Source organism: Colias philodice, chromosome 13 (assembly GCF_061535455.1).
Source record: "Colias philodice isolate Cphi_HAF_F1 chromosome 13, ilColPhil1 Martin Lab GWU primary, whole genome shotgun sequence".
Lineage (NCBI taxonomy): Eukaryota > Metazoa > Arthropoda > Insecta > Lepidoptera > Pieridae > Colias > Colias philodice.
Genome location: NC_143098.1, coordinates 10,329,072 through 10,356,589, shown reverse-complemented (window position 1 = coordinate 10,356,589; position 27,518 = coordinate 10,329,072). Strand labels below are relative to the sequence as shown.

General features: G+C 33.9%; 1 protein-coding gene and 1 long non-coding RNA gene across 2 annotated transcripts in view; both read left to right on the top strand.

Moving 5' to 3' along the window:
- The window catches only part of LOC149483637 (uncharacterized), a 202,574-nt gene that overhangs the window by 171,550 nt on the left and 3,506 nt on the right, over nt 1-27,518 (top strand). The gene's annotated exons all lie outside the window — the stretch shown is intronic.
- Nucleotides 380-26,447, top strand: HPS4 (Hermansky-Pudlak syndrome 4 protein). Its single transcript, XM_089702799.1, has 10 exons — nt 380-546; nt 2,833-2,962; nt 4,871-4,975; nt 12,645-12,872; nt 19,273-19,367; nt 22,639-22,870; nt 22,948-24,086; nt 24,298-24,487; nt 24,866-25,083; nt 26,238-26,447. The coding sequence occupies exons 1-10, from the start codon at nt 539-541 to the stop codon at nt 26,404-26,406; spliced, it is 2,514 nt and encodes an 837-aa protein (XP_089558925.1). The 5' UTR covers nt 380-538; the 3' UTR covers nt 26,407-26,447.

Below are 27,518 nucleotides of genomic sequence, written 5' to 3'. Positions count from 1 at the left end.
AGGCTAGTATTAAATAAACTATTAATCATTTTAGCATTTAATAAGCGCCATCTAGTGATTGATGCAGAAATTTAAAATGAATGCACTCATTCTCAGTAGTTACATTTTTGACGAATAGACAGGTGGCGCTAAATACAAAAACGGAATGGTAGTTATTTCGTTTTTATATAAACAATCAGATAATCCAATGATTAGATGTGTAAGCATAACATTAAAGTATCAATAATTCAATAATTCATTCAATTATTATTCCATTGATTTTACAATTTTAAGTCTGTAAAATTATTGAATCTGTCTCCAAGACTCGACAACGTCAATGTTGACGTCAGTACAATGTCAAATCTCGGACGTCAGTAAAATTCATTTTATAGTCTGTAGCGCGATCGTGTGTGCGATTGTTCGTATTCGTACATTGGATTTTGTGAAACGAAAATATTACGCGCATTGATCGATTTATTTACATAGTTCAATTTTATAAAATTAATGATATGTTGTGAGTTTGATTAAATAATCGTAAGTGATAAATCAACACTCCACAATGGCTAAGTAAGTGAAATTCAATTTGTCCTAATGAAAATTGATCATTGCATTTATCGCTCGACTAGCCGTGAAAAGTGTAGTGGAAAGCATGAATTTTGAGAAAGCTATTATCTCCTAGATATATTTAGGATGATACTTACGTTTTTAGTTGTAAAATAATATGTACCTATTCTGAATTTTATGAAAATATTGTAATATTTTTGTTTTATGGCGCAAACTGATTTATTATTTTATCATGGATATATTTTGATGGTACACCTTATTTCAGCTTAAATATAAAATGTGTGTGTACAAACGTTTTTGTGTGGGACCAAATGTTTTCATTTTATTAAAAAAAAATTAATGAAATAACAAGAGATAGAGATAGATACCTAATTAATCTCTATTACCACACTTTTATACATTTTATATATAAATGTGTAAGTATCTGTGTAAAAATATTTGCAAGCAAATCAAAGATTCTAACACAGTTTGTACATGGAAAATAAAAATTCCACTATTAAATAAATAGGTATGTGTGTAATAATTACATTTAGTACAATTATTTATGTTAATTATATGCAAACTAAAATAATGAATGACAATCAAAAGAGAAGTCCTTGAACCTCATCCTTTTATAGATCACACTTGACCGTGAACATGTCAACATATTTTATGATCTTATCTTTAACCGACTCTTAAAATTAGGAGATTTTCAACACAAATTGTGTTTTAAACAATCTTTGAGTATTCTAAGCATTAGTTTGTACATATTTTCCTGCAAAAAATGAGTAAAAGCTATGCAAAAAAAATTGTATAGATTTTATAGACTGAATTCTTAATATACTTTTACGCATTAGTGAAAAAATGACTACTGTATTATTGTATTACATCTGATAAAAACAAAATTTTAATCCTAAATATTGATTTGAGATTAGCTGCGGCTTAGATTTGAGATTAGCTATCTAGCTAATCTCAAATCTAAGCCGCATTATAAAAATGAAGTGTTTACACTAATTATTAATCTACATATTCTGTTTCTATGTTGCAACTGATTATAAAAATAATAACCTTGTCTTATTTATTCAAGAACTAGCTTTCCGCCCGCGGTTTCGCCCGCTGTGTCTAAAACATAATAATTTATATACTTAAACTTTCCTCTTGAATCACTCTATCTATAAAAAACTGCATCTTAATCTGTTGAGCAGTTTTAAAGATTTAAGCATACATAGGGACATACGTATAATGATAATATGCAATATTAAAATGCTATTGTATGATTTATTTCATAGTTATAAGGAAAATAGTTAATTAATGCCAAATGCATGTCTATAGAATATAAATCACTATAATAAAAGAGTTATTATATTATAACACCTGAATACACTCCAATGAAATAAAATTTTATAATCATTAGCCGTGGTATTTTAATTGTATGTGTCTAAAAATAAAATTGTTATTTCAAATAATAAGTGTTCTATTGCTAATTAAAATTAATAAACCGGAGATAATTGAAATAGTCTATTTATTTCTGTTCATTAGCAACATTTTACTATGCGATGTGTATTTATTGTTTTATTTATTACTAGCTTACAGCCCGCGGCTTCGCTCGGATTGTCTTAAACTTAACAAATTATATATTAAAACCTTCTTTGAGAACAACTTTATCTTTTAAAAAAAGCTTCAAAATTTGTTGCATAGTTTTAAAGATTTAAGCATACATAGGGACAGACAAACAGCATCCTTGTTCTATAGTATGTAGTGGTTTTTAAAGAAATAAAAATTTGCATTTTTAAATGCACTATTACACTTTACTATATTACAATATGACCATAAAATAAATTAAAAGCCTATAAGGATGAACAATTATCCAATTTAACACCATTTATCATGTAAGGGTGTTCGCCCAAGTGTGTAAATATTTCAATTAAGCTTATACCTGTAGTTGGTAATTGCATAAAAAAAGGTATCCGTGGCATATCATACATTGTTAAGCCATTCCATTCATTGGAACAAATAAAACTGCACCTTTTTATAGTAACCACTTATACAACTTACAGTAATTTTTGTTTTAGAACTTGTGAATTTCATTAAAAAATATTATTTTGGAAAACTTATTGCTCATGGTTTTTTGGGATACATAGGTAAATGTTTCTTCGATTTTGTTATTAAATGAAAGTCGTATTAGTAGTTAATATCATTTAATAAGAAAGATTGGATTGCAATGATTTTTATGTATTTTATTAGATTTCTCTAAAAATAGTAAACCCATCAGTGGGGTACAGTTAGTCTAAAATATATCTATTTTCTCAGGGAAATGATGATAGTGTTCGTGTACGACACGCTGTGCTGCGTGTCGGAGGAGGACGACCCGGCCGACGCGGTGCTCTACTTCCACCCTGGGTGGGTGTCCGACACCCAGAGACACGCGCTCGCTGGACAGGTCAGTAGCTAATACCCGCGACACACAAATGATAATAAGTGTTCGTGTACGACACGCTGCGCTGCGGGTTCGAGAAGGACGACCCGGCAGATGCGTTGATGTACTTCCACCCCGGGTGGGTGTCCGACACCCAGAGACGCTCGCTGGACAAGTGAGGAGTGTTGGAATAACGTCGAGAATGTTTATGGGTGTAGATAGACTACTGTTAAGTGCATTGCCTCTTTAGTTGATACTGGGATGGAATGGTTAAATTCATAATTTAAAAAAGTGCCTTATATTATGTTAATTCAATGTATATAACGTTAGATATGATATTCCGATAAAATAGCAATAAATCCTGAAAACATCATATTTATAACGATTGTCTGCTGAGATTGTATGGCATTGGATTGCTTTTAACTGTCACCGTTATCGTTATCCAAATCATAAATAATGATTTGCCATTTCATTTCCCGCCCATCGCTTCTTTCGTATAATATGGCCTGCTATAAGCTAGAATTTTTGTTTAAATCAGATTTTTACAACTATACGCCCCGTATGCATTTAAGATACAATTAAAATAATTCAATTGGAGCTTGGAAAAAGTCGTTAGATAACATTGAAATCTATTTAAAAAAAAGTACAGAATTTGTAGTGCCTTATTCTTCATTTTTTTTATTACACGCTTTATATTAGCTTCACCTGTATGTTTGTAACCGACTTCTTTGGGCGCGATTTTGACCCACTTTAAACGGCCAGATTTCGTTCAAACTTTGTAGATTTATTTAGGACCGATGACAATACACTAATTTGATAAAATAAATAATAGTTAAAAAAAAAACACGCGTTTTATAGAAAACCGAACTAAAAGCGTGTTTTTTTAGTTTTGTTAAAACTATTATTATTGTCCATTAACTTGAACACAAGTAAAGTTTGATATTAAAGTAGACTCATTTACAAGTTGACAATCGTACCCCTTCCTAGTGTCCTTCCATAATAATAATTTATTGTTCCAATTAAATAAACAATACTATAAAGTGAACCAATAGAACTAATACAGTCATTTATACGTAAGAAATGGACACGTCTCCTTTTATAGTCTTCACGTATAGACAATTGAATAAAAATGTTCCCCAACAGGTTTATTAGCGAAGTAAGTGTAATGTAATTAATTAATTTTTCAATATAACAACATTGTTGATGTACCGGTATTGCCATCTTGGGATTAGATAGCGATCTATGAGGTTTTTGAACTGCTATAAAATATAAGTGTTATGAACTTAACAGTACACACGAGGTTATTTTCTTGTATCTTATACCTAGTTGTTTAATTAGTATGTGTACTTATAAAATCTGAATGATTGATATAAAATTATACTTACGTCGTTCTTGAACTCCAAAATCTATAAAATGTTGATACTGTTGTTATACCTACTGTTATACTGAGATTAATTGTATATCGCCTGCTGTAAATCATTTAATTAATCGTCGTATAGGAACTGAAACGATTTTGATACATTTTAACATAGGTACCTACCAAGAACCATGTAGGCACTTGATAGGTCTAATTGTCTAGTTACAGTTAGGTAGAGTACATTGAACTCTACCTAACTAGAAAAAAATGTTGTGTGGTTTTATGAAACCACGGTAAAAGTGAAACTGTTCGAACGGTTCCGAACACTGCTTTGTGTAGCGCATGTCGCGTGTCGGTCGGCTGCCGAGTAGGTATACCTACTCGGCAGCCGACCGACACGCGACATGCGCTACACAGACCAAAAAGTTTGAGACGATGTAATAAAAGTTTCACTTTAAAATCATTTCATGTTACCGATGTTGTAAATGCACATAAACTTATTACACTCTATTTTTCATGGGTGTATTATGAAAGGTTTTTATAAAGCCCAATTTACAAATAAACTTCCTCTAAAGGTGGTGGGAGCGGCCCACTGCGTCAAGTCGCTGTTCTCCCAGCCAACGGCTATCACGCTGCAAAGCGGCAAGTTCATCATCAGGGAATATGGCAGATATGTTCTGGTGAGTTGCTTTTATTAACTAGCTTTCCGCCTGCGGCTTCGCCCGCTTTGTCTAAAACCAAATAAATTATATACTTAAACCCTCCTCTTGAATCACTATTAGCAGTATATTATTATTAGTCTGTGCTATTAGCTATTAAAAATAACCATCAAAATCACTTGCGTAGTTTTAAAGGTTTAAATACATTACGCACACAAAGCGACTTTGTTTTATACTAGGTATGAAAAAAAAAATGTCTTGCTATTGTGTATTCTTTGAACTTTTGTGTGGAAGATGGATGTTTTTAATCATTCAAAAATTGTATGATGTGCCTTGTATGTAAACTAATGTAGAATAACCCAATGAACTAACAATACTTACTCAGTTAATGTTGGGAGTCCCTGATTTATAGATACCACAAGAAAAAACTGTCACAAAGTCCTGTTGTTTAAAACATTTTATAGTGTTTAACGGATTTTATAGTGTTAATTATTTGCTTTATATCACAATATTATAATACTTTAAAGAAACATTCTTACGTATTCTTCACAAATGATTGCGAAACATTACAAAAGTTAAAAAATACATTGACAACAAAATATTGTGTTAATCATTAACCCATTATACTACTATAATAATTATCTTAAAACAATATTAATTCCATGATGCCTTTACTACCGTAAAAGCTATATAATACGGCATTAATTAAGGTTTCCAATAAAACATCTTATGAAAGCGACATTGCATAACTCGACAAGGATAGCCGGTATGTAAAGACGGTAATAAATTAGTCATTTGTATCGGAATCAATGAAGTGCCTTGTAAATTGTAATCGAGTATAACGCGTTGTTTCTAGTCTTATCTTCATTATAAATGATTTATTATAATACGACATAATAGGTACTTCTTCTACGTGAAAACGGCTAATTGCATCTCAGTGAAATTTTGTAGAGATAGATTTTAGTATTTTTTATATGACCTACGTTACTCGTGTCACGGACTGATGCTAGCATTAATATAATATTAACACATTAATGGCCGTTCCCAATATTCAAACTACGGTTATAGATAGACAGCTATCTCTGATAGTTAGTAAGGTTCTATACGATATTGGGAACGGCCATTACTGGCTGACAGCTGTCAAAATGTTATTGGGACGCTCAAATAGACAAATTCAAAGAGAAAAATATACCTCTAGTAAGCAGTTAGTCCTCCAGACGATAGATAGCGATCAGAGATAGGTTAGCTTTTCGCTAGTAAGCTAATTGGGACGCCAAAACAAAAGATATATAGCATTTTCTATCTTTAGTAGGGTCAAACAGAAGATAGATACGATATTGGGAACGGCCATAAGACTGTTGGATCTGTGTCCCCACGTAAGCCTTCTTTTTGGATGGTATTCGTTTAAGTTTTTTTTTTTCAGGAAATGTAACCTCTTATATATGATTATTACTTCTAAGATTTATGATTTGAGTTGCAAAATATCAGGGAAATCCAGAGACGTGCGTCAGTGTTTATTATTATAAAAAATACAAGATTTTATTCATGATATGTAATGCCATAAATAATTTAAAAACATCTAAATGTCAAAAAATAAATAAAAATAATAACGGTAGGCACATTCAACGAATTCTTCCACATACTACGGTAAATAAACTAATATATTTCTCATATTTTACCAGGTACAATATACCAGAAAATAAATAAAAATATTATTAATTTCCATTTTGTATCTCGTCACAAACAAATTCTCAATATCAATCAAAGAACCTTCGAGAAGGCTCGCCCAATGAACCGTAACTACTTAGTACCTACTTCATTTTCGCAATAATTTGGTATAATTTTTACGCTTGATTGTTCCACATGCAATTTTTTTGGACTTATTAATGAGTTGTAATTATGAAGAACAATAGATTTTTTGTGATTTTGTTTATCAACTAATAATTATAATTTATAAATGATGTAGTTTAGGCAGCTTTTGATTTCCCAACGTGAAATATTATATTAATATCTTAATTAGATGTTTCGTATTTTATGAGTTCGCGTGCATATGGATTCGTGTTGTTTTAGCTAAGCAATGAATATAATGAAATGTACAATATCATAGAAAACTAAATTCTTCACGGATACCTTCACCTATACTATACCTTAGTTTTCTGTGATAATGTATCAAACCAAGTTATTTATATTTGAGCTCCATAGGTTTAGGTTCGCAAGTTATCTATCGTACCTAGAAGTTAGAAGGCTTTTTTTTTATATAGTAACCCTAGCAATAGGGCAGGCGACTCACTTGGTGGTAGGTGATAGACGCCGCCCATGACGATCACAGCGTTAGGAACACTGCGATCGTATTGCCGGCTTTAAGGTGGAAGTTGGTTTTTCAGGAAGGTGTAGGCTCTTTGCTTGAAGGTTCCCATGTCGTATTGGTTGGGGAACATGGAAGGCTACTATAAAGAAGGAAGGTAATAAAAAAGTACTTGGTTCTCAAGCTCGTACAATTGTTTTTCCACAATATCTTTGCATAAAAATACAAGTTTGAGGTATGATTATGTGCAATTACTAGGAAGAATCAGGAATTAAGAACCTATTATATTAATTAACATACATGGCACAGGACTATCTAGATTCTAGGTTCACTAACAGGTTTCGCAAGTGATAAAACGAATCTAAATACCTCGTTTTGATAAAATCTCGATTTACATATCTGTGAAATCTTAAAATGCATTCGAATACAAGAATTTCGTAAATATGTTTGTACATACATATTTTGTTTACTTATAAAACGAAATACTTGATTTAACCTGCGGTTTTGAATGCGTACAAAATCACATCGTTGCGTGATTGGTAGACAAATCAACAAAAATACGCTTGTAATCATGAAATTGATTTCATTTTGCACGCCTCATAAGCGAAGCGTTGAGGTGGGTACTACTGTCACTTCGCGCAAAACATCTGATTTTTTTTTATACTGTTTCAAAATATTAAGTTAACGAAATATAATCAGAGCGTTATTTACCTACTAACGACTCTATAAAACAGCCTAGAGTCGACTTTCGGTTATAAAAACGCACTCAACTCTATCAATACATTTTCTACAGATAGACAGAGATACACATTCAGAAACTCACGTGTTAACTTCACGTGGGTATAAACCCCAAGTAAACTCCCATACAAGTTATATAGCTTAGATGTGAGTATACGTCGGAAGCTCAAATCCATGGAACCTTCGATTTTATACATTCAAGAGCCCATTCAAATAACTCTATATAGAGCAGTCTCTCGAATCTCGGAGCGCTAATATATAACTAATTAATGCCCGGCTAGAACAAACCACTTATCTTCTTATGAATATTGGAGTACCCTCAGCTTCTCGTTCCAATGTTAAGTCGAGTTTTATATGACTGATAAAAATAATCAGGGAATATTCTAGAAGTGGACTTATTTTTGTATGCAGTACTCCAATTGACATGCATATCCTAAAATGCGAAAATTTGTGAGGATGGTTTGTTATTCTTTCACGAAAAACTACTGGACTGATTTGGATGAAACTTTACTTTACATCAGAATGTCACATGAGCTATAAAATACTTGATTTTGCCCGATTTTGCGTTTTTATATAGTAACTTATTTTTTGCATTGACTTTTACCTTAATCTCGTGCTATGTGAAAGTTTACCTTCCGGTTGAATTCGCGGATCTTTTTTTTAAACCTGTTAAACTATGTCATATGTGAACAGCTAGCAACACACTAGGCAACACTGCCTGTGATTCTGCTTGCGTATGATTCGCGATTGCAGTTTCCTCTTAATTTTTTCCCTTCTCTCTTTCGCTCCCTTCAACTTATTCTTTCGTGAAAAAAGTTACATATATCATTGGTCAAAATTGGAACGCTACAATACGTACAGACATACAAAATGTAAAACTGTAACCAACCTCACCACACTTTAATCTCAGTGACCAGTGCCCACAAAACTTTAACGGCCTCTAAACAAGCAAATTGCTTCAAATTAAACAATTCCTCAGAGTACAGGTAACGAATGCAAAGTGTGCATAAAACTGGGAGCCAATAAAATTTGCTGAGATATTCGCCGTGGAGATGCTATCAGGAAACTTTAGTGTTACGATGGTCTATTGGAGTTTTAAATTTAAATTTGAAACGGCAATGCCTTTCTGTAGTAAACTGTATAAAACAGCACAAGCTAGAGCCGAGTTTAAAGATTGTGTTAATCAAGACTTATAATACATATATCCCTTTATGTGATATAATAGAGATCCCATTATCTGACTTCATCTAATTGAAGAGAGAGATCCCATTATTTTTTCTTCTAATTCCACAGTACATATATTTTTGTAAGTTCGACGTTCTCAAATCAAATCGATTCAACAACTTCAATCCTAAACCACAGATGCCGCAGACAAACAACAAACTTATAACCCCTCCTCTATTCCCCTTTATAAACAGTAGGAATAATTTGCATGTTCGTTAATTTATAGGGACAACAACTTGAAATTATGGTTGAGAAAGTGTTTGTGCTTTGAATAGGTGATTCAAGTCGTTTTTAATTACGGTGTTAATTTATTAATTTATTCAAGAGTTCTACCGCAAAAAAGTACGCAAAAGTGAACATTATATCGTCGTATATAGAGAATAATATGGCTTGAATTTTTGTTATTGGTATAGTTGTGTCGTTTAAATTTATTCAGTTTTTGTCTAGAGGTCGTAACTCGTGATGCTTTTAGTTATTTGTTAATCATATTAATCTTATTGGTGTTATAGATCGAATATTAAAACAACTTTTGTAATAAGCAGACGCGTCCTAAAATTTTAATTCTTATAATTTTATTTAAATACATTACATATTAAATTAATTAAACATACACTGAGGAGTTTAGCTTTTAACTATCTCTGTTATATAAACTAAAGTTTGCTTAAAATAAATTAATAAAAATCAAATAAATTTAAATACTTAAACTTAGTTAAATACTGTTGTACTTAAACATTGTTCGTTACTAGCAAAACAAAATAATAGTAATCAGAAAACTTAGCGATATTAAAACCATCACGAAACAACTTTTCGGAAGTAACTGAAGGAGTTATTTCAAAACTTTTCTGGGTAACAAAGTTTTAGTAGATAAGAAGAGAAATTATCTTTTGGAATACATATAAAGTTGTTTATTACTTTTATAAAATGAAGTTATTGAATAGTGATAACTAATGAGCTAATAAGTATAGCTTGATATAGCGAAAATGTAGAGTATGTAATTCTCGTGACATTGTAAGACAAGGTTAGAGCGCAAAAACGTAGCAACGCCGGAAGGAAGAAATGCAATGATATTGAATTTAATAAGTTAACAAGCATGTTTACAAGTTTTACAAACTGTAATGAGACAATTTTTAGTCATCATTGTGTATCTTGAAATAAAAATTTTACAGATTTACAATGCGTACCTAGTGTATGTTCTGAAAATCAGAGTACCTATTGCGATTTGGGGCCCTGAAGTAGATCGTTAAGTTTTTATATATGTATATGTCACGGCTAAAGGTAGGTGAGAACATAAACTTAAGATTAGCCGGCTAAACTTAGGTTTATTTTCGACGAGGTGTTAATGTTAGTTTGTTCTATCTTTAGCCGGCTAAACTTAAGTGTAACCGCAGGCCCGTGGCTAAAAATGTCGGGGTGGGTAGATTTGGTTAGCGCCGGGCCGGTGGAGGGCTTGAGGGGCCCGCACAGTGCCAGAAAACACTCGCCCTGTTCCTTACATGTATTATAGTAACCAAATCTACCCACCCCGACTCAGGGCAGAAAGCTGGTGGCTAGGTTAGGTTAGGTTAGAACTCTTAAGACCCGCACGAGCCGAGCGAGCGCAGCGAGCGTGCTGCGGCAGCAGCCGGCGAAGTGCCAGAAAACACTCGCCCTGTTCCTTACATGTATTATAGTAACCAAATCTACCCACCCCGACATTTTTAGCCACGGGCCTGCGGTTACACTTAAGTTTAGCCGGCTAAAGATAGAACAAACTAACATTAACACCTCGTCGAAAATAAACCTAAGTTTAGCCGGCTAATCTTAAGTTTATGTTCTCACCTACCTTTAGCCGTAACATATATACTATCACTATAGGTACAATAATCCACAAATCGTCCGTCAGGAAATATCCGACGTCGGGCGAGATCTTGCTCTATATGATCTAATAGTTCGATCTTTATAGTATCAGTTTCATACCTGTCACGCTATGAGGCTATGACCCGTTAGACACCTCGCTCACGTGACCATGTGTCCACAACACTCGTGAGTGTTGTAAGTGTTCAATGTATTGATCAATGATAAAACTCTATGCATATCATTTACGCAAAAACAATAAACAACTATGTAGACTCATGCTAAAAACTGTCCGAAACAAAACTCTACCCACTCATATATTAGGCAGAGTTTTCTAATGAACGTATACAATAGACTTTAGACGTTGCCGCACCGAAATAAGGTGTTAATTTAAATTATATTTATCAACGGTGCTCAGAAATTTTGACGATCTTTTAATCAGCGATTGTATATTGTTTATAGTCTACTAGCTTACTGCCCGCGGCTTCGCCCGCTTTGTCTAAAACCTAATAAATTATATACTCAAACCTTCCTCTTGAATCACTCGTTCTATTAAAAAAAACCGCATCAAAATCCGTTGCGTAGTTTTAAAGATTTAAGCATACATAGGGACATAGGGACAGAGAAAGCGACTTTGTTTTATAATTTGTAGTGATGATCCATCCCTATCCCACATAGAAAATCTAGTCACACTACGACCTGTTAGACACCTCGTGGATCACGTGACCAGCTCGGCTGCAGGGCTTCAATGGTTTTATGGTTTAATACCTCGCCAGCCTTAATTACTTGTAAGGCTGCATTGTGTAATGGTGTTTATGTTTTGCGAATAATTTCAGATTGGGTATCGGTTTACGGTTCACGTGGTAAAGAGTTAAATCTTACTTTTTTCTTTAATATGATTTTATATGTTTTTTAGTAGATGCGTATTAGATTCTGGTTCAAGTTTGAGAGGCCATGTCCAGCATTTTTTTGTTGATAATGTTGATGATGAAGTCGAAACTAATAACTGTCCTATCGTCAAGTCGACGTTTACATTGTACAACTTGTACACGTCAATCATAAAGGTATAAAAAATTCTAGTTATGAAAATTTTAAAACGCGGGAATTTTACGAGCCGCGTGCGTTAGTACATTTATTGTTACGTTGAACGTCAAAGCAAGGACCCGCAGTTTTAACGATGCCACTCCAATCAGGAATTTTATATGCTGGGGTTCATTTTTTGATGGGTTTGGAGATTGCTTACAAATTTACAAATTACGATTGACATATAGCAGGGTCTCTGATTTTTTTAACCTCTATTTTCGTATTGCTATGAAAAAATTATGGTTTTAAACACGTTTTAAGGTTGTTCCTTGTTCGTTGTTGGAGTTTTAAGGTACCAAAAACAAAAAAGAACTGATTTATGAGGTACCAAATAAGTTTTTGGAAATTATGCTTGTTAAGTTTGAGTATAGGTCAATAAAAAGAAGCTCTAATAAATGAATAAGTATTCCATATAAATACGCAGAAACGCCATCACAGTATTCTAGATTTAATTTAGAAATTATTCTTGTATTACTTTTCTTATTCCAACTTCCAAATTGTCAACAGGCGATAGGCAGTGACAGGAACATACCAGACTGGGTGCTCAAGAATCGAGCCAACCTTCTAACATCCATTATCAAAGTGTACCACGGGGACCTAGAATCATTAGCTGATTCTATGGAAGATCAGAAAAGGCTTGCTGAGAAGCTGTATCAAATCTTTGAGACGTACCTCCCTGTACTGCAGTATGGATGTCATATCTTTCAACGGGTGCCAATGTTGAGTCTTCCCAAGGTAAGGTTTTAATGTTTTGTGCTTGTTAGGGCGGGAATATTTGTGGATATTGGTTCGGTTGGATGTTAGGTTTTTACGTAAATAGCTGATGGTATTTTGATGGAATTTGGGAGGTTATTGGCTAGTTAGGCACCTAAAAAGGCATTACATATTTGTAGCATGGTTCGTAGTAGGCTTACATTGTAAATTGTTAACTAGTTGCTTGCCCAGATTTGACCCGAGATGAAAAATTGTTTAGCCTCAGTAAAAAAACATGACAATAGACAAAGAAAAATTGAAGTTTAAACATGTTTTTATAGAAAACTTGCGGTCCGCCCCGGCTTCGCCCGTGGTACCTACATGTTTAAACTATCCTATCTCTCAAGTTGGATCGAACTGCACATGGTGTGCGAATTTTATTATAATCGGTTAAGTGGTTTAGGAGTCCATTGAGGACAAACATTATGACACGTGATATATTAAGATAGATCACAAAAAATATGACTCTATAGTCTTGAATATTTCAGGGACTTCCTTAGAACAAAGGAAGTAGCTGTAATAAATTGTTTTCATTACAGTCGTCCGTATCGTAACGAATGGCGGACGATTATTTTCCCAATAGCTTACTTTCTTGCGAATTGTTTCCATAGTAACTAATTACGAGCAATTAAAAGGAAGACATTTTATGACTGTACCGTTTTTGATCGATACTACAACGACGTCTTTAAGGAAAATTAATTTCATACGAAAAGAAAACGAAATTAAATACCATTTGTTCCAGAATTTCGACGATACGAACAAATATAAATATACACTAGGTCTGCCCCGCGGTTTTACCCGCAGTTCTCCGTTCCTGTTGGTCTTAGTGTGATGATATATAACTTATAGCCCTCCTCGATAAATGGGCTATCCTAACACCGAAAGAATTTTTCAAATCAGACCACTAGTTTCTGAGATTAGTGCCTTCAAACAAACAAATTCTTCAGTATTCTTCAGGATGAGTAAAATATGTACAAACTTCACTGAAATACATAATTTCAAAGTATAATATTTTATATTATTCAAAACCTTTGTCTTCAATACAAAATGTTCTATGAATGAACATTTATTATATTTTATTCCATAAAATAACGCTACAATGTTTATCCTGTCGTTGCATAAATTAAACTATAATAAATAATTTATTATGAAGCAAAATCTTGCAAAAAATATTCTTCATAACGTAAACTCAGTGGAAAGAAAATTTTCCATAAGCACTCCCAAGTTGTTTATTTAGGAGCGGCCATTTCAGGACAAGTCGAGTTGTTTCTTATCGTGCGTTTACAGATAAATAGCGTGTACAAATATTATATGTTACTGGATTAAAGTATACAAACAGATATATAATTTATAGATATACACACACATGTACAAATAAGTGCATAATATTTCAAATTCTCTAGATTTGTGAAATTTTGAAAAAGCTCACATTTAGCTTTTTAGGTTAGGTAATTTAATTTTGTTTGTTAGATTATTTAGGTATTTCTTGATTTTGTACGTTATAGAATTTTCGATACATAAGTACATTTTAAAAGTATTCCATGCTTTAAAAAAAATTGGTTGTCTGTAAAGTCGGTTTGCTGACGATAGTTGAACGTGACAACGTCCGATTGTGCTTCTTTGTCGCTCGTTGTCGCTCGTTCCGCGCTCTCGCTTCCACTTCAAGCCTTACATGGAACGCCTCAGAGCGAGGTAACGCCGCATGAGTCATGTTTTTTCGTGCGTGCAGCCGGCTCAATCGAATTATACGACGTTCGCGTAGTCACGTCAATAATGTAAAAATAACATGAATGTCTCAGTTTATCAGGTGCTTTGGTTTTGGTTTTAAAATTACTGTAATCCCAAATCTCAACCAGTCGAAACGCTAATACATATTCATTCATTACTTTATTATCAAGATTAATGACCCAAGTCTTATTTAAATTAAGTTTGGAAAAGTATAAGAATGGCAGATATATTTTATTTTTACATTTACAGTTAAGTATGATAATCTTTCATGTCTTCTCCGGACATCGAACTCAAGACCTTTATGTTAAAAAGCTTACGCTAAACTTACTACTACTTGTATACGTAGTACTTATATTATTACTAGCGGTCCGCCCCGGCTTCGCCCGTGGTACATGTTTACGTTTTCTCTACATAAGAACCATCCTCGTACTTCAAGGAATATAATAAAGAAAGAATTAACGAAATCGGTTCAGACGTTCTCAAGTTATGCGCTTACCAACACATTTTGGGATTCATTTTTATATGTATTATAGATTAGTCTGTGCTACTACACCATGGCTTATACCACAGACTAATAATAATATACTACGTATACATTTAATACATTGTAATACTTTTTACATTTTGGCAAATACTTTAGCAATAAAAATCATTACATATTTATTACTGTAAATATATATATTGTCTCAAATATATCAAATAACAAAAACATATTGCTCAAAAATATTTTATGTGAAAAAACGAACAAAACTACATAAAATGAATTAAAAAATGTAAGAAAATACCGTTTATGTTTTATATCCGTGTTTAAATAAATGTTTATTTAGGAAATAAATAAATGTAAATGTATTCTGTAGCATTTTTTTTCCAAAAAATAACTTGCAATAATATTGATTAAATATGGAAGACCGAAGAATGTGAGTGTCTCAAGCATTTACAAAATACTCGGAATGTGTCCGTTGACGTCATTGAAAAAGTTGAATTTTATCGAAATGTATTGCAAAAAAATGTAAAAATTTCGTAATGGGAGCCGAAATGGTTGTTTTTCTGTGTTATTGATATTAAGATGTTTTTTTGGTCTCGTTGCATGTTAGCGGTATTTAATGGTTTACTTATGTTATGCAAAAACAATTACTTATAGGGAATTTGGAAATTAATATAGAAATTATAGACTTTACAATAGTTTTGTTCAGTCCAATATTGTCTAAGGGCTGATTTTTCAATCGTTGGTTAAAACTTATTCATCGAATAACGTATTAAACTACCATTTAAAAAATGTATTCTAATTGTCCGTATTTGGCAGTTTACAGGTGACATTTTAAAATGTTCGTGTAATACTTTATTGGACGGATAAATTTTAACCAAGGATTAAAAAATCGGCCCTTAATTTAATAAATCAAACGAGCGAATGCTTAGTCTAACCCCACTATGACAAATTCTTTTTAGTCCATTGAAATGTTACATTTTTAGGCCTAACCTAGCGTTTTTTAGAGGACGCAATTTTATTTTTTTTTTAATATGTAGAGGGGGTCAGTGTGAAGGTATACGCTTATACAATAGAATTCCTCACAATATTAAAGAGTTTAGTAGTTCTAAATTTAAAAATTACATAAAAAATGTACTAGTTCAGAGAGCGTACTACAGTATTCAGGAATATATGGACGATAAAGACCCATGGAGGGTTGTCGCGTAAAAACCACAGGACAGTTCTTTGGCATATTATGTAGTTAGATATAAGTTACATATTATGTAAATTTATTGACATTATTTTAAAAGAGCAAATGAATGTTTGAGTTTGAGTTTGAGTTTGAAGCTAAACCAAGTTTGTGGGGTCGCCACCCTTGTCACACGGCCGCCATCTAGAAAATAGCAAAAACTAAAAGATCGCGAAATAATGCACTTGTTCTAGCTCTATGTTCATTTGATGTAAATTCACCGTAATGCGAAGACGAAGCAGAAATAACTGAGATGGAGATGCCCTTATTACAAACTTAACTTTCAAATATATATAATACTAGCTTTCCACCCGCGGCTTCGCCCGCGCAGTCAAAGAAAAACCCGCATAGTTCCCGATCCTGTGGGATTTCCGGGATAAAACCTATCCTATTTCCCGGGGTAAAAAGTAGCCTATGTCCTTTCTCGGGTATCAAAATATCTCTATACCAAATTTCATGCAAATTGGTTCAGTAGTTAAGGCGTGATTGAGTAACAGACAGACAGACAGAGTTACTTTCGCATTTATAATATTAGTATGGATATGCACTTATATTGAAAGCAATTACATATAATCATAGTATTTATGTTATATGTTTATTTTCATATTCATTATTTTTACTACTTTGCATTCCTGTCTTGTTGTTTTTAACGATAACACCGACAGTTCCACTTAGTCACTTAGTACTTTTTTTGTCACGATTTTAATAAGTGTAATAAATAATGAATAAGGAATTAGTATAAAGTCCGGTCTGAACAGGGATAATAAAATAAAAAATAAACATGTGACCTGAAGCTTTCGCAAATATTAGAATACTAGCCGCGCTCCGCGGTTTCACCCGCAGTGCTCCGCTCCTGTTGGTCTTAGCGTGATGATATATAGCCTATAGTCTTCCTCGATGAATGGGCTATCTAACACCGAGAAGAATTTTTCAAATCGGACCAAGTAGTTCCCGAGATTAGCGCGTTCAAACAAACAAACAAACTCTTCAGCTTTATATAATATATGTATAGATTAAGCATTAAGCATAGATGAAGGTAGCATTCTACTAGTGATTTTGTAAATCGGTTTTTGAAAATCCAGATCTCCACTGCAGTCCTAGGTCAATAAAGCCCGTATTATTAAGATCAAAGACTGTTGTTTGTTCGTTACGATTCAACTCAAAAAATAAGTAACCAATTTCAATTGGAAAGCTTCACCTTACCAAATAACAAGAGCCATTTTTAACTCGAGTAAACAAACAGTACACAGTTAGTATATAAATATGTATATACAATCCGTCTACAAATATAATACCATTAGGCTTAGACATAGACGGGTTGTATCGATCTAGTAACACGATACGGTGCGGTTGTGAACAATAGACACGAAATTATAAGTACTACACGTATATTTCTATGACTAGATGCGCTGGTGTTGCTTTGAAAAATCTATTTCTTTGACTAGTTGAAACCTGTGGTGTTTTGAAAAATGTATCTAAACATGGGAATGTTGCATTCTTGCTGATTACCTACTGTGTGATTATTTGTGTAGCATCTTTTTTAAATAAGAATCTGAAATAAAAAATAGAATAGAGAAATATAATCTTTAATCATTACATAGTGAACCAAAGTCGCTTTCCTCTGTCTCTATCTAGCATTAGATCTTTAAAACTATGCACCAGATACTGAACCGAATTTTTAACAAGTTTTGGACGTGGGAGGAAAAGTAGTAAGCGATAAGAAGGAAGATTTTTTTTATGCTATGATTCTAAATCAAACTCCTGAAATTATCACGTAAATATTTTTACGTAGTTATCTAAAATGTGTTCTTAATTCGTTGAAACTAGGCTAAGTGCGGTTAAAGTAGACGGATAGAGCCTGCAAATTATACGCCTCGTTATAATTACGTCTTTATATAAAGACTGATTCGGTCTAAATATTATCTCGAGACCTTTTCTAAGAGACTGGGTTACAAGTTGTGTAGGCTAGGTTAAGAACGGTTTAATTCTAACTAAATACTGCCTATTTGGTACAGTGGTAAAACTTAGAAGTGTGAGTTGAATTCCCGGTTTTTAAAAGGGTTGAAGAATCCTGGGTTTCGATTCCCGGATATAAAAATGGTTTTAAATTGTGTTTGTATTTGCAACTAAGGGTGTTTTACTTGTGTTTATAAAAATGACTAACCATATTTCGCTGATATTTGTTATGGTAATAGATATTTGCTGAGTAGATAAAAAAATATTAGAAAAGCCACACAGTGCAGTTCGTTTCTATATTATATTCTTGATCTTGAGAATGAAGTGATATATGTTAATGGAAGATACTTGCTTACACAGTATAGAAATTTAGCAAAGTACCCTCACTTGAAATACGTAACATAATAAGAATATTCTGGAACAATTTTTTAATAAATGTTATTATGTTATGTCGAGGAACATGACTGGAATCTCTTTGTACGGGGAAAACGGTTGTGATAGAAATTATTTTACATTCTTTAATGTTGTTAACTCATGCTTTTAGAAATGAAAGACTTTGTAATGGATTCGAAATACAATTTATCCATTAAATGCCTTTTTACGAGAATGTTCTTCGCGCTTCGCCCGCGTGTATTTTGCGTGTTATCTATTACTCAAGTCATCAACATTTATTCAGTAGTGAACGCTTATCTATACTAATATTATAAAGCTGAAGAGTTTGTTTGTTTGAACTCGCTAATCTCAGGAACTACTGATCCGATATGAAAAATTCTTTCGGTGTTAGTTAGCCCATTTATCGAGGAAGGTTATAGGCGATATATCATCACCCTGAGACCAATAGGAGCGGAGCAATGCGGGTGAAACCGCGCGGCACAGCTAGTAAAAAGATAAAGCTCTCTATACATTTAAAATTCAATAATGTTTATGTATTTATTGATCAGTGTTGAATAAAGTATATTTAATTTATATTATTTTGTCAACAGAGTGCCACATCAGTGTTCATGGAATCCATGCAGATATTAGAGCACTGCCGAAGGAATAGTGGTGTTTTGGGCGGAGTTATTTTATATAATAATAAGTAAGTTATATAATAATAAATATGTATTTGTGTTCACTCATAATCTGTGAGGTAAGAATCTCTAAATACAACCATTTGGTAACAAATATATTGAAAAATTTGTCTTATGGTCTCTTGTACACACACGGTTTTTCACCGTGAAAATGTACGGTTAATTCGCCGTATATAAGATTCTACAAGCTTCCACAGTAATTCATACAAAACTGACGACCGTGCTTACACACGGCGAATTAACCGTAGATTTTCACGGTGAAAAACCGTGTGTACCAGAAGCCTAAGACACACTGTTTTGGGAAGTCTTCCTGTATAAAGATTTATTAGGTAATTAATTTCGAGAAACTAATTTATAAAAATACTGTTTTAATTATGCCGTGTAACTTATAACATGCTTATAGTTATAACCGTTATAGCACCAATATGTACATTAATTTTTCATTAAAACTTAATGAGTAAAAGACAGCATTAATTTTGGCATCAAACAGGTAACAGGTTCTGAATGTATTTTGGGATACAATTTGCGTACAAACTTATTTTTGGAACACGGAAATTGTTAGAGATAACGGACACAGATATTACAAGAAGACGGTTTTTACATCATCTATTATAACTAGCTGCTCCGCGCGGTTTCACCCCCGTGGCTCCACTCTTGTTGGTCGTAGCGTGATGATATATATAGCCTATAACCTTCCTCGATAAATGGGCTATCTATCACCGAAAGAATTTTTCAAATCGGACCAGTGGTTCCCGAGATTAGCGCGTTCAAACAAACAAACTCTTCAGCTTTATATTATTAGTATAGATGTATCGACTTAATGAGTGATGATTTGTAGAGAGAATCCCATTAATTTGAGTGTTATGTTATTACATAGTTAATCATCAATCATGCACTTGGCCTCGTAAGCCTTTTATTTTATCCGGTGAAAGAGGCGACTTTTAACTAAATTAACCAAAAAGCGAATATCGAATATATTTTGGAAACAGAACCTGTTTGAGAAGTTATTTTTGGTGATAACACGACCTCTTTTAGTATAGGTACTCGGATTATTGACTTGATGTCGATATTTATAAAACTTGTCCATTAGACTAAGGATTGGATTCTTTTTAAACGCTTCTGTTTAAATTTTATCTAGTTTTTGAAGTGAAACTTCTTTATCGGGGTTGGACAAAAATTGAGTGTAACCTTTTTTTCGTTGCGTTACGCCGTACGCGTGACATTTTTGCGTTACGCAATACTCGTGGCGTACTCTTAATACATTTTTAAGGTCATAAAGAAGTTTCACTTCTTACGTGTGTACTCTAGTACACGCATACATTATTTTTTTATAGTAACACGGGTTAAGTACTTATCTATTAATGACGGAAAATTTAATGGTGGAGCGTTACTCAATCTGTTAAGTTTTTTTTCCCTCAACCTACCGGTGATAATGAAAGAAATGCAGTTTTGAAAATTAAAGACACCGTGGGGATCTTTGTAATTTTGTATCCTAAATTTATTTGTGAATTAGTTATTCTAAGTATGGGGGGCGTGGGGTGTGGGCGGAGGTTATTATAAGGACCTGATATATATCATTAGTAGTCATAATATTACGCAACAAAATGAAATTAACATCATCTCATTTTGTTTAGATATTCCAGTTTTACGCTGCGACATTCCGAAACTTGTTTTGTATATCTAATCGAATTTTATTATTTTGTTATTCTGTATTTGAAAGCTTTTTAAATGTTAATGTTTAAAGTGATCACATTACAAGTTTTTCGTTAAAGTGTTTCTGATTCAACATCATCAGCCCATTTACGTTCCCACTACTGGGACACGGGCCTCCAATGAGGGTATGGGCCATAATCCACCACGCTGGCCAAGTGCGAGTTGGCAGATGTCACATGTCGTCGAACTTTTGATTCTTCGACATGTCGGTTTCATCACGATGTTTTCCTTCACCGTTTAGCAGTGGCCATATAGTATAATCGATATTATTTATTACTAGCTGCGCTCCGCGGTTTCACCTGCGTGGCTCCGCTTGTTGGTCTTAGCGTGATGATATATAGCCTATAGCCTTCCTCGATAAATGGGCTATCCAACACCGAAAGAATTTTCAAATCGGACCAGTAGTTCTTGAGATAAGTGCGTTCAAACAAACAAAGAAACTCTTCAGCTTTATAATATTATTATAGATTGATTATAATTTCTTATAGTTAGAATGATATAGACTAGACCTCGAAGATAAGTGTCATTGAGTTATAATAACGCTTTCAAAGCTGCTGAATACAGAGAAATCGAATCGCAATTTTATATTGATAATATTTTTTTTTATTTGAATAGACGGCGACGTCGTTATCAATCACTGCAATCTGAACATAATAATATAAAACCATAATTTTGCTCGATTATTTAATAATAAATAGCAAAGAATTTTAATTCCCAGCATTCGTAACTCTAATATATTGCATTGGTTAATGTTAAAAATAATATTAGAACACAATTTTTATCAAAACTAAACAGTGCCCAACATGGCTCAGAATTAAAATGTCCTTCACGATAATTCCTAAATAATCGTCAATTCATACACATGTACATGAAACATTATTGTTCATAAAATACTTGTAACAACATTAACAACCGTATTGTACAACTTATTGAACATTCCATTTCGTCGAATTTACAGTAATCTCTCTCGAGCCAAAAGTGGCCAAAGTGACCGTGTTTATGGCCCCCTTTAGTGGTTTTGATCAAAAACGAGTTTTGGGAATGGTCGATGTTTTGGACGCAAGGAATTTTATGTTGTGCAAGTAGTTATTAATTAGCCTTCAAGTGTTATTGGTTTGATAGGGATGAATATATTAAATGTATGAAAGAAATTATATCGAATACCGAAACATTAATTATCTAATAAGATTGAGAAAGATTATACAACAATTTCTAAAAAAAAACTAATCCATACTTAATATTATAAATGCGAAAGTAACTCTGTCTGTCTGTCTGTTACTCAATCACGCCTGAACTACTGAACCAATTTGCATGAAATTTGGTATAGATATATTTTGATACCCGAGAAAGGACATAGGATAGGTTTTATCCCGGAAATCCTATGGGAACGGGTTTTTCTCTGAAAACGCGGGCGAAGCCGCGGGCGGAAAGCTAGTTTAATATAAATTTCCGAACTTAATTTATGATAATTTATAGCGTGTCCCCACGTCTTTTTGTCAATGACAATTCTACTACGTAGTTTTTACATTCACTCACATTATAACCATATTTAATGTTCTATTCCAGGATAATCGCAACACAATTACCACCAAGTCTGACCTCATACCTAACAGTAGTAGATCCGTATCGAATAAAGTCCCCAGCGGAAAGCTTAGAGACCGATACACCTTTGCCCCTAGGGTCACAAGTATTAGTTGTATACGTGGGCAGAAAGACGTATAATAGTTTGAAGAAACAAGCCAATAAGTTACAGGAATTTGCGAAAAATGGAGAGGAACTGGTCAACGGGTTTAAAAAGGTAATTTTCCAACAGGTTTCCTTAGAATTTGGTACGTAAATATTGTTAATTTTTTGCTAATATGTGATTCTTTACAGGCACAAGAAGCAGATAAAGACAGAGCTCGAGAATTCCCACAAACAGGCATGAAAAGGGACAAATCGCTACTATTCACAGCAGTACCTGAGGAAGATCACACAATGATCTCTCCACCCAATAGAGAAGAAGTACCAGGAGAGAAACGGAAACCCAGTATGCCAGATGTCGTCCCCTTTGCCAATAAACCCAGACCGCGACCTAACAAACTGTCACTAAGCTTTAAAAATCAAAAATCATTAGAGGAAGACGTGAAAGAAGACGAAAATGTCTTCACAGGACAGACCAGTGTTTGCTCAACACCAATGGTAGAATACAAAAGATTACACGGAAACATGCTATCCATCTGCCAAAACCTCGACAGTCAAGAGAAAACTGATGTGGAACCAGACGTTCTGAAAAATATCGAAAACTGTAAAATAGACGAAAAACGCGACACGAAAACGATCCTAAATACCGACTGTGTGGCCGAACATTTTATTAATAAACCCGAACCGTTGAGGAAACTATCCAGCGTCACGGATTTGCATGATACAATACAAAAAATAACTAATAAAAACGGGTCAAAAATAAAGTTAAAAACGTCCAAAGAGGATATAGACGCGTCACCGACGGCGCAACGTAAAAACCAGAACACAATAACTATAAACGATCCATCCTTCCCAGTATTCAGAAACGACGGCATCGCGATATCCGAATCGCTTTTCAATCAGTATCTCGAACAGTATTATGCAGACATGAAGGACAAATCGAAGGAAGACAACATGTTTAATTTCAACCTCAAATTGTGCGAGATGGATAAATTCCAAGACTTCGACTCGGAGTTGGCGAAATCCCCGCAAAGGACGCCGAAGAAAATTGCCAAGGACTCGACTAAAACTTTGTCGATTACGGACCAGTCGAGGCGGAAGTCTTTATCGTTGCCTTTGAAGTCTTTGAACACGGATTCCCAAACGGAGACAGATACGATAAGCTTTAAGAAAAAGTTGACCGGAGTTCAGCTGACGCCGTTAATGGAAAAACTTAGCCATTTAGCGTTCTCGGATAAATCTAGCGGCTACAGCAGTCGAGTGATGACGCCGTTGGAGTTAAGAGACATTCTGACGCCCGGCTTGGAAAAACCAATTAATTTTTCAAATAAGTAAGTCATGTGCAAATATTTTTTTAAAGTAATATTTTGAAATTTATGTTGTTTTTTAATTAACAAAGTATGAGCTATACTAAAATTGTATTACAATAATGAAATTTTGAAAATTTATTTTCACCAAGTCCATTATTTAACATTAATAAAACATATTTGAAGTATCTTTGGAATAACAATGTATTGAATAAAAAAAATTGAATATCCACAGACCAAAACCAGCACAACGCGAGTGCGACAGTGACAGCGATAGCGAAGCGAGCGAAGGCGAAGCGAACGTCAGCGGGTTCGCTTCCCGCGCCGTGCGATGTGCGCTCTTCGTTAGCGGTCTGCACAATGTTGCTCTGTTGGAATTACTTGATTTGGAAGCCGCTAATGATGCGGATATTATTAATTCATTGGTGAGTAAAGTAAACACCATATTAAGATAAAAATATCACAATATAAGTGCGATAGCGAAGCGAGCGAAGACGAAGCGTGGTCGAGTTTCACGCAGTTAGTGAATTGCAGTATTTTTGCTATGTTGTCATTTCACTTGTAAAGGCGAAATTCTATCTTTATTTTTTGCCTTGAGCGAATATATTATTTAAGTGTGATATTGTATTCAATGTTTCGTACTTTAAAAGATTATATTGGCAAAGTTATTCCAGATAATACAATACTTTATTGCACCATTGCAGCGTGAAGTAAAAAGTGAAAAATAAACTGCACTATGTATACTATTGTTTATCTATTTACATTTAGATTAGGTTTAATATTTCATCTTTACATTATTTCAGTGGGAAACATCCCTAAACGCGTTGGGTCCCATAGAACAGCAATGTGTGGAGCCCCCCTTGGCAGTGCCCGAGTGTAGTGACTATAGTTACTTGCTATTGGACCCCGACTGGGGCACGGTTAAACGAGGGGGGCCCTGGGCTGCGGTGGATATAGCCACTATGGGACTTATACACAATGAATTGGAAGAAGATCCCGATTTGGCAGAGTTTATGCTAAGGTGAGTTATAAGAACTATAATTTGTGAGGCCCCAGTGCAGTTTATTGTGCCAGACAAAGTAAAATTTGCAGTATATTGTGCCAGACAAAGTAAACTTTGCAGTATATTGTGCCAGACAAAGTAAAATTTGCAGTATATTGTGCCAGAAAAAAAAATTGCAGTTTATTGTGCCAGATAAAGTAAATTTTGCAGTATATTGTGTCAGAAAATGTTAATTTGATAATATGGAAGGGCGGTAAGTGTGTGTTGTTTATAATATAAATATTGACACGCAATCTATGATTAAAGAAGAGAAGGCACATAATTAAGAACATGCTACTAAAATATTGTTGCTAAATTATTGTTGTCTTAATTTACTAATCCAATGGAATGTAAGAAATTCGATTATTTTTGTAAATATTGCCCATCGATAAATTGCGCTCTCATTTTTGTTTTAAAAATAAAGTACAAGCTTTTTAAGGTAATAAAGAAAGTGCCTTAAAATGTTTGTTGTCCTTCAGAGCCGGTTTTACCCAAATTGGATTCAAACTTTACTAAACTTTGCAAGGACTTCTAAAAATAACTTTTTACTTTTAAGAGATGTAATATTATGAAAATAAATTTGGAACGGTCCACCCAAAAATGATAATTTATTACCGAATTTTATGTAAATTTTTGTGCATCAAGATGCGGAATTAACTGCATAAATTGAAACTTTAATTAACGCTTTACGAATTAAGAATGTTTTTGCCATAATACGTAATTATTATAGAGTTACTAGCGGTCCGCCCCGGCTTCGCCCGTGGTACATATGAAAAATAGATGTTGGCCGATTCTCAGACTTACCCGATATGCACAGAAAATTTAATGAGAATCGGTCCACCCGTTTCGGAGGAGTATGCAGACTAACATTGTGACACGAGAATTTTATATATAAGATTTAAAACTTTAAAAAGTGTGTACCCTAAATTCTGTTTCTTTTAGTGCAGTTTTCGTGAAGCAATAAAATAAAACAATCAATTCTATTGCGAAGTTTCTTTAATTGACGCCAACTTTTATATAGTGTATAATTCTTCCCTTTTTATTCTTGATTTTAAACACAGCACATTATTTCTACATCTATTTTATCCCAATAATCCTATAAAGTGTAAATAATAATCACTATCCCTCCCCAGGAGCGACGACAGCGTAGTACTTGGCGCTTCATGCGGTCGAGCACAAATGTTCTACCAAGAGAGCGGCCCCCGGCCCGCCGGCCCGCCGCCCCCCTCTGATATACTCGCCACCGCACCGCTAAGGGCCCGCCGTAGATTGCATAGAGATCATTGTGCGTTGTTAATATAAAATGGACCTTGTGTAATGAAGATAGGGTCAAGTTTGGTGTGGCAAGTTTATGGATAGTGTGGCGTACAGACTTTTTATCGTAAAGGAAATAATTCTACCAAGAGAACGGCCCCCGACCCGCCGGCCCGCCGCCCTCCTCTGATATACTCGCAACCGCACCGCTAAGGGCCCGCCGTAGATTGCATAGAGATCATTGTGCGTTGTTAATATAAAATGGACCATATTATGTGGGAATAGGGTTCAGTTTCGTGTGAAAAAGTTATGGATAGTGTGGTGTTGTGGACTTTATTGTAAAGGAAGTGTTCTACCAAGAGATAGGGCCCTCCGACATCCTGGCCACTGACGTTTGTAGAGATACATTTCAATCATTGTGCGTTGCTAATGTTGACCTTATGGTGCGAGGATAGGGTTGAGTTTGGTGTGACAAGTTAATGGATAGTGTCGTATGTTAATAAGGACTGTATTGTAACGGAATATGGACTTTATTGTAATGAAATATGATTCAATTTCTATCGACGTCTGAAATAATAAAATACGCGCTGCTTTTATAGAGTACATCTTTAGTAGTTTATTTTTGCCGTAATTTGGAGTGGCAAATTTATGTAATACGAGGAAGTGATAATTTGTTTGCTATGTATTGACCTTTATTGTGTTATAAAACTCTTATTCGATTGACACCTCGTAAGAATTATAAGATCTAATTCGATAATATCTAATTTTGAACTGACATTGAAATATTGCTGTTCTAAATTGGTTCGTAATGTGTGCTAATAGATCTCAAATTGGAGTGACATGTTAAAAAACCATCTCTGCTGTGTGCTATTGTGAATGGGACTAAAAATGTGGTTATAGGATTGTAAACGTGACCTTATTCTATTGGAATATGACTAATGTATTCTGTTGATATTTTATACATATATGAGATTTGCAGATCAAATATTAATCTAAACTGCACTTTATCGTATTGAAATATGACACAAATTCAAGAAAAATCTTGACTAGACAAAATCCCCGCTATATTTACTATAATATATGTATCGATGTGTTATAGTATGTCTTTCTTAAATTATATTTTCTTAGATCATGATCTGTGTATGTTGTAAATGTAATCT

Excerpts from the sequence above, each read along its gene's own strand:
- HPS4 (XM_089702799.1), top strand. Across the intron at positions 19,368-22,638 it reads GTTATTTTATATAATAATAA|GATAATCGCAACACAATTAC; the intron begins GTAAGTTATATA and ends GTTCTATTCCAG. Across the intron at positions 24,488-24,865 it reads CGGATATTATTAATTCATTG|TGGGAAACATCCCTAAACGC; the intron begins GTGAGTAAAGTA and ends ACATTATTTCAG.